The sequence below is a fragment of the Amblyomma maculatum genome, chromosome 8 (assembly GCF_055883805.1).
Source record: "Amblyomma maculatum isolate TAMU_Amacu chromosome 8, ASM5588380v1, whole genome shotgun sequence".
Taxonomy (NCBI): domain Eukaryota; kingdom Metazoa; phylum Arthropoda; class Arachnida; order Ixodida; family Ixodidae; genus Amblyomma; species Amblyomma maculatum.
Window position 1 is genome coordinate 107,884,623 of NC_139351.1, and position 8,866 is coordinate 107,893,488.

Below are 8,866 nucleotides of genomic sequence, written 5' to 3' on the forward strand. Positions count from 1 at the left end.
GCAAAAAGACACAATCATTGTGTTAGAAAATCTGCTGTATCACTTCAAGAAAGAGGTCGTGCTCTTAAACGCCTCTTAATGTTCTTTTTTTTTTTTCAACACATGTAATGTGAATGTGACAAGGTGTACTTCGGTTGTTTGTTTTTTCACGCTACATGTATATATTGGCGTACCTTCCAAAAAACCTTGTTGAAAGCAACGTTGTGCTGTGTTTCCTTCCTTGTCCGCGTCTTTGCTGCGTTATTTTATCACGATGAATATCCAACAAGGCTGTTAAGCTGTCTTAGCGAAATTTATTTGCTGAAAGAGCGGGTCCTGTGCTTGATGACGGCACGGTTTAATGAGCCCATTTTTGTCACTGTACGAATATTATCGTTATTCGATTGCAATGCCTTTGACTGCAAGTAGTTTGATTGGAACCGTTCTGGTTGCAAGAATTTTGATTGCAATGGCTACAATTACAAGGCTTTGACTTGATGGGCATACTTGTAACAAGGACAGTTCTTTATATAAAAAAAAAAAAGCTAGATATATTTTAGTAGGCGCGAAGTTCAATATTGATTGAGCTAGCGCGAAAGAGCGAGAGAAGTTCGCAAGGGCTGGGCGTTTGTCTTTGCAATTCAGCTCATTAAAGTGACTTCGCGAAAAGAAAAGAGTGAACATCTCTAAAGAAAAAAAAAGAGAAACATGACTTCGAGCAGGTAACAGTGAACGAGGGGTGGGAGAGGGAGAGAGAAACTCATTAACACGTGGCGAGGTGGACACGACGCGTTCGGGCGGCGATCTTCCTTTCCTCTTTTGCGATGAACCCGCGGTGACAGGGAGAGAGGGGAAAGTGTACAGTGCGTATATCGCGTTTACCTGCCCCAGGCGAGCAAACATTTGATGTAATTATAGACTGGCGCCGCACTCAGTTTGCTGACGATGTGCAGCGCGCCTCTTGTGTGGTCCTTCATCTCTTCCGCAGAGGTGAGCTCTCAGCTGGGTTGAAGAAAAGGCAGCTGTAGTCTCGTAGCTAAGAATGACGCTTGTGATTTTTATACTTGTAGTAGACTTATCTTTTCCTTCAAATGGTTCTATACTAATTTTAGACTGCCTAGCGAGTTTATTTTTAAATTTAAGTTTATACTCATCGTTGCTCACACCAGATGCTTTGTTGTCATGCATGCGTAAAATTTCTAGAACGTAGAGTTCCGGCTAATGGACCTCTTCCCTTCACGGGGATTACACACTGCTGCAGCTGTCGTAGTTCACTGCCATCGCCGCTTTTCTGGAAAACGAGGAGCCAGAGGAATTTTATTTTAAAGGCGTGACGTCTCAAGGAAGGGCTGCAAAAAATAAAAACGTTTGGTACTTTCTAAGGCAAGACATACATAAACGCCACCACCTTAGGGAACTTTCTTTCGAAAGAAGAAAGTAGTTCATGCGCAGAGTGCTCGCTGAACTGTACTTTTCCCTTTTTGTTCACTGACACCGCTGGCCTGATGAGGTAAGATGCACAGCGGGCTTTGTTTTAAGGGTTTAAATAGCCTCGAAGGCAAAATTTTGGCTTAAAGGAGAGCAGCACTGGGGCAGAGGAGGTCTTTTTGAGGTCATTTGCTAGGAGATAAATTTTTCGTGCTGGGATATGAGAATATAAAAATTTTCGCTTACGAATTGGATACGAACCATTAGCTTCAAATAAATAATTATTAAAAGTAAACGTATTTAATTATGATGACAGTTTTATATTGGCGAGTTTACCAGTTACTGCTTCCTCAAAATGAACGAGTAGACAGTATCTCCAACGAACTGGTTGAAGTTGAACGTTTATTAGTTCATCCAAACAATGGTGCAAGCTTACCAGAGTAATCACTTACATTGCAATGCCGTAGCGCAATTCCACTCTACAAGGAATGTCTTTGACGTGACGCAAAAAACAGCAACAATAACACTTTGGTGAAGCATTGCAGCGTGAGTATGAGGACTTGATGAGATTGAATATGATAATATATTGATACGAGGAGTTGATAAGATTGAATAATATAATATAGTGATACGAGAAGGTGTTAGTTTTTCCTCGGAGAAGGTAGATGTAGACGATGACGAGGAACTGGCCCTCAGTGCTGCCAGCAGCTGTCAGTCATCCTGTAAATATCTGTAAATACATTAACGTTCTCCCAAAGACACCTTAAAGATTATGAGAGATAAACGTCACGCACACTGTCGTGTTCACGCTTCCCCCACCCCGCCCCTCACACACACACACAAACGCACACACCAAGCGTACGTGCGCACATGCGCACAGGCACACACTCACACGCACACACTGACATGCACACACTGACATGCACACATACGCACTCACACGGACACACTCACACGCACAATTACACACACACACACACACGCACACGCGCGCGCGCGCGCGCACACACACACACACACACACACACACACACACACACACACACACACACACACACACACACACACACACACACACACACACACACACACACACACACACACACACACACACACACACACACACACACACACACACACACACACACACACACACACACACACACACACACACACACACACACACACACACACACACACACACACACACACACACACACACACACACACACACACACACACACACACACACACACACACACACACACACACACACACACACACACACACACACACACACACACACACACACACACACACACACACACACACACACACACACACACACACACACACACACACACACACACACACACACACACACACACACACACACACACACACACACACACACACACACACACACACACACACACACACACACACACACACACACACACACACACACACACACACACACACACACCTTTACCACGTTCGCTTATCTAGAGAGGTACACATTTCATAACAGTGTATTCGCAAATATAGCTTCATTAGATAGAAGCCTCATCAGTCACACATGCTTAGCGGACATTATTCATTTTTATGCTAGTGTTCAGCACTGACACAGAGGTTTAAATAAAGCCGTATCAACCCATACTTTCCTTCAAAGGCGAATAAGCAAGTGCATAACGAGGAGACTTAAGATGGGTAGGTTTGCTCATTACATGCCTGTTTACCAAGCAAGAGTTCGACGGCCAGTCTGTGTCAGAAGAGCGAGGTAAATACGGTAAATACAGCGGATAAATACGGGCAATTCGCTCCACCACCCGCGCCGTGCAGTGTTGTATTTTGCCGTTCCGTGTCTTTCGTCAGCGCTCGCCTGCGCGCATCGCCCTGAGCTTGTCGCTGTTATTGCGGTCTGCTCACACGTTCGCCGGAGCGACAGTCAACTAGCGAGCTTTTGTTGACCTTTACGTCAAGCCTGCTGTCAAAGCCTTGGTTTGAGGGCCCGGCATGAAGATTTGTCGTGTCGCAAGAGGCTCCCCCTCTTTTTCCGCCTTTTTTTTTTTTTTTTTTTTTCACTGTGGCAGCCGGCGTGTGCCACGTTGCCTTACTGGTTCGATCTTGATCTTCTTTTTCTTTCTTTCTTAGTGTTTGTCTTCAATAGGGCACCATTTTGTCCGCACTTGCCACGGCTTTGTCACTCGATGTCGCTTCTCTCCTTGTCTTTTCCTGCCGACCAGTTGTTTATTATTATTGCATTTGGTTGCGAAACTAGGCGCGTCCTTTCCACGATATGTCGCAATTCTGGCAGCAGCCGTCGCGGTGGGGGGCGGAAGGAGGGATGGGTGGCGACGGCGACGATAAACAAGAGTTAGTGCCTGCCGTATACGCCTGCCCGTTTGGTTATCGTTGCGGGAAACGTTGCCCTGTTCACTAGATTTCGGCACGCCCTTCCAATGCGTTTCTGTTGCAGCGTCTCTGTCTTTGAGTCGTTTCTTGCTCCTCGCTAAAAGAACATCAAATCCCATTTTTCTCCAACAAAGGAAATAAAAAATAAAATATGAACACATGCGCGCCTACGTCCCGAGGCGACAAGCAGAGTTTCAAATTGGGCTAGTTGGTGGTTGTTATTCCTGTGCATTGTTGCGCTTACGTAGGAACTGGGACACAATCGGAGACGACACAGAACAGATGTGCGCAAACTATCAACTGCAGGTTTATTTCTGAGTGCATGTATGTATAGGCATTGTCAAAACAAAGAAAAAAAACAAAATTAAAACATAAAACAAAATTCCGCGATCACATCGTCAAGGCAACATATCTTTTAACGTTCTGTCCAGCATTAAAGAACATGCCTTATCCTTCTGACTTGGCTGCTTGTTATTATATTTCCAAAAATTCTTTTTCTGGGACAAAAAAGAAGGGACATGTGTAAGCGTACCTTCTATCGAGCTTTCTAATCAAGAAAAAGAATTTTTGGAAATATAATAACAAGCAGCCAAGTCAGAAGGATAAGGCATGTTCTTTAATGCTGGACAGAACGTTAAAAGATATGTTGCCTTGACGATGTGATCGCGGAATTTTGTTTTATGTTTTAATTTTGTTTTTTGCTTTGTTTTGACAATGCCTATACATACATGCACTCAGAAATAAACCTGCAGTTGATAGTTTGCGCACATCTGTTCTGTGTCGTCTCCGATTGTGTCCCAGTTCCTACGTAAGCGCAACAATGCACAGGAATGACAAGCAGAGGCCTGCGTAAAGAAAATGTGGCGTTGAGTGCTCATATTGCGCAAGACCATCTGCGAACGTCTTTTTTATCTGTCTTCCAGATAACCGTAGCCTTGCTGGCGGTCCACTCGATCCGCGTTTGAGGATAGAATGGAATAAAAGTAAAATGAAACCTTGTGTTGATTTACAGTTTATTTATTAAGATATAGTGTAGTCTAATTAACTTATTAATTTATAGCTGTGCCGGTTGGGGGCTTTGGATTGCTTATTGTAGAGCACCTGATACGCCGTAGGGGCGTAGGAATCTTAGAGCGTGAGAGATTTACACGCTGTTATTGTGTCTGGATCTTACCCGCGACCCTTGTCTCCGCAACTAAAGCCCGCAGATACTAAGCCACATCGGCAAGTCGACACCAACTAGCAAGGGAAGCGTCTTCCCGGTAACTTTGTCATCGTATATTTTTCTATCGTAGCAACTATCGACCGCACAAAGTCTTCCTCCGAAATAATTTTTGCTGAGAAAAGAGCTATTAATTTCGAAAAAAAAAAAGAGAGAGAGAAACGTTATGGGCTTGATTGCGCAAACAGACCTCTTGGGACATCTTTATAGCCGAAACAAAGATAAGGACGCCCACGATTCGAGCTTGGACAAAGATGGATCGCCTGCTCTTGTTGCATTTTTATTAATCGTACGCGGTGCAGCTTTTCACGGAGCTGCTCCCTCGAGGTGGGAATTCATTGTGCGGGAAAGCCCACTTTCGTAAGCTTCGAAGAACTTTGTTCGCCATATTTGTAAAGAGCTAAAAAAACTGGCATATATCTTCATTTAAGGAAATCTTGCGATAAAATATTATGGAGATGACAGAACAAGTTTTCAGTTTACCTTGGAGGGCATCGGCTATTGTTCAGTGGTTAGTGCGCTTGACTGCTAATCCCAAAGACGCGGGTTTAAATGCTGCCGGGAAGGCCGCTTTTCGACAGCGTCCAAAAGCAAGGCCCCATCTATTGTCCTGTGTCATCACAGATTAAACAAACCTATACGTATTCAATTTACGGAACCCTCCGCTATGGCGTCCCGCATAGCCTGGGTGGCTTTATTATGTCAAACCCCTCAAATGTGCGGCTGCTACCGCTGTAGAGAGAGCGTTGTGTGATTAGCTGTTCCGCATCATTTTATGCAAACCGCCGCGAAACTGGTTTTAACATGTTGTTGTGAGTTCGTTTTCTTTTTACTTAGTGTTCTACCAGGCGCATGTATTTGGCGCATGTTTTTAGCGCTGGGGTATGCAAACTAGGAATGATGCAAGCAGACGATTGTCTACGATTGTGATTGCGAAAAGCGCCTACAGCGCATTCGTTTTTTCAATTTTAAGTAATTACACCTTTCTTTTACACATCTACAAACTTGATGGATTTTCTTAAACTTTGAGCCACCACTATCCTCACATCGTGTTCTTGGTAAATTCTCTCTTTCTCTCTCTCTCTCTCTCCGTGTTAACCGACGTTCTACTTCTGGCCTAGTACTTTAGTGACTGCTGAGAAAAGGTGGCGTTCTTGGGTTGAAACCCCGCATCAGGGGGTAACTTTTTTAACTATAAAGTTTGTGTGAGAGGTGTATAGTTTTACGTTGTAGCAGTATGGCTGCGCCTGGTTATACGATAACGAGTAATTACTCCCTTATAACTAAGTTAGTGCGGATATATTGGAGGTTGTCTACAAATAGTTTCTCACAAGTAGCGATAACAAACACTTTTTTGGGAATGCTAGGCTGTTTATCGCAAATGTGTACTCTTTATGGTATCATCTGCACTATCTATAGTGGACAAAAACAATTAGTGGAATCTCGTGACGGAAGACTCGCAGGGGTTGCTTCGCATTAGTCAGAATAGCCGGCAAGATAAGCTACCTCCATCAGCAAAAATTCTGGCTATGCTATTTACCTCACAATGCTTGTTCCTATCATTCATCACGCTTGTTTGAGAATCGGCGCCGCAATCACTGCAAAGGAGTTACTGTTCTTAAACTACACGAGAATATAGTTCTGGAGAGTGAGGACGCATAGATAAATAACCGAGCTAATGTAGGCGTTTCGTAAATTTATATACATTGTTTATGATTGTTCGTTGTCACCTGTGCTACTTTTTTTGTGAAGAATGTTCTCTTCGTCAACCGTGCTTATATGAGGATGGAGTATTATTGTGGCGTGCTCACAAGTGCATAGTAATCAAGTAAGGAAGAGTGGTGAATATAGGGTCTCCTTCTCTTGGCGCAGAGCGGCCGTGCCTTCGGCACTGGTCATTCGAGCGGGTTCCCCGCTTCCAGCTGGTGGGCTTCGAGGACCGTGTGGTGTCCGAGGTGGTCGACCAGGACGGCTGCTTGCAGCTGTGCGCGTCCGAGGCGAGCTTCGTGTGCCGCTCGACGCGCTACGAGGCGTCGCGACAGCGCTGCGTCCTGAGCAGGCACGACCGGCGCACAGCCGCCGAGTCCTTCCGCAGGACGACGGCCGATGACGTCGCCTCGGCGGATGTGCTGTACAGCGAGAACCAGTGCGTCTCCGGTGAGCATTAAAAACCAGTTGTTGGATACATAAATGCGGTTTAACTGGTCAGGGGTTGCCAGTTTCGAGAGTTGGCGAACGTGAATCATTTGTCTAGGGACCATGCCCTAAAGAACGTCGCTTTGCACAGGTTCTCAGTAATAGAAAAGGAGCAACAATTCAATATCAAATTAATATTTACTCTATAGTTATGTGTGACAACTCCACTTGTTTCTCCTTGAACCAGTTTTTCTTGCTTTGCATTATCAATGACTAAGTTTCAAATTTTTAGACATAGAAGAAAAATTTTGTTTATGCAAAAAAGCTGCTCACTATCGTAATGAAGGAAGCTGTACTTATTTAAGTGTTCGAAGCAGCGTGCAGCTTGGCGAATGGATAATCCCGGTTTCATTATATGGCGTGACGCTTTTACGTAGACGAAAGTCGAAAACATGCCTGCAACGAGGATCAGCGTTGTTTAAAAAGCAACTGCCGCGGTCTCCAATGATTTCTTTGCGGTGCCTATCGTACGATAAGTATCGCTCATAAAATGAATTGTGAGTTGAGGAATGCTTCCCCAATTTTGCTATCTAATATGGCTTCAATCGCAGTTGACGGCAGTCGGGAAGCCTCCCAGTGTTTAGGAAATAAAGACTCGCTAATGGGAAACGAAAACGTTTTGATCAGCGGGCGTCATTAAAGGCTGCCAGAAGCTGTATCAGGAAGCGACTTTGTAGGCAATCCTACTTTGTTTCAGGGCGGTCAGTCCCATCATTGGGAGAGTTATATAGAGTCTGCTTACTATGCACGGGGGAGTAATTAGAAACGAAAACCACGCGAAAGTCTTCTTATAGATAGAACTTGTCCTTCCTGGCTCGAAACGTTAGAAATTGGAATTGGCGCTTAATTCCAATTTCTAACGTTTCAATTCCAATTAATTCCAATTAATGGCTTAATTAAATTAAAAACATGTTACTGATACATGTTCTTAATTTTTAATGCCAGAATCTGTGTGGGGGGCAGGGACCTTTGTCAGGCCTTCACATAACCTTTAGTCCCTGCCTCCTCTCGCTTGTACGAGGAATCAATAAACCAATTCCAATTCCAATTTTAATAGAGCCTTCATTTTCCCCTCGTTTTCTTCTCAGAGCCTCCGCGGTGCAACTTCCGCCCTTTGCGCGGCCGGTCCCTTAGCCGAGGCCACGTGTTTGTGGACGAAGAGGCGACGTCGCACGCGCTCTGCCAGGAGTCGTGCGTCAACCACACGGTGTTCGTGTGCCGTAGCTTCGTGTACGACCAGTCGCGTCGCCTGTGCCTGCTAAGCCCCGACGACAGCTACAGCGCACAGCAGGAGGCCACCCCTTCGGCCGCCGAGCAGAGGGCGGCGTCCGACGAAGACGCGACGCTACTCTTCGAAAAAGGCTCCTGCATCGACGGTAAGTCACCCACATTAACCTCCTGTCATCATCCTAGTACGATGCCATCAGACATTAGGCGACCCAGTTTCAAATGTTACTGAAAAGTTGATATCAGGAAGATGCGAAAACATACAGCAATAAAAATAAGAGCAGGGTTCACCCGATTTGTCGTGACAGATCTTTGTTAGCAGTATCGACAGCAGTACATTCCTCTTTACATTGATCGCCTCTCCATGGAGTCTTTGAATTTTATTCCGCCGTCACTTTT

General features: G+C 44.9%; 1 protein-coding gene across 4 annotated transcripts in view; it reads left to right on the plus strand.

Annotated features, from left to right (window-relative positions):
- LOC146182143 (uncharacterized) overlaps positions 1–8,866 on the plus strand; it is a 269,793-nt gene that overhangs the window by 205,599 nt on the left and 55,328 nt on the right. For all 4 annotated transcript variants that reach the window (XM_084577157.1, XM_084577160.1, XM_084577159.1 and 1 more), the window contains 2 exons: positions 6,917–7,201; positions 8,329–8,616. In XM_084577157.1, the coding sequence (XP_084433283.1) occupies positions 6,917–7,201; positions 8,329–8,616 (573 nt within the window). The remainder of the gene's footprint in view (positions 1–6,916; positions 7,202–8,328; positions 8,617–8,866) is intronic.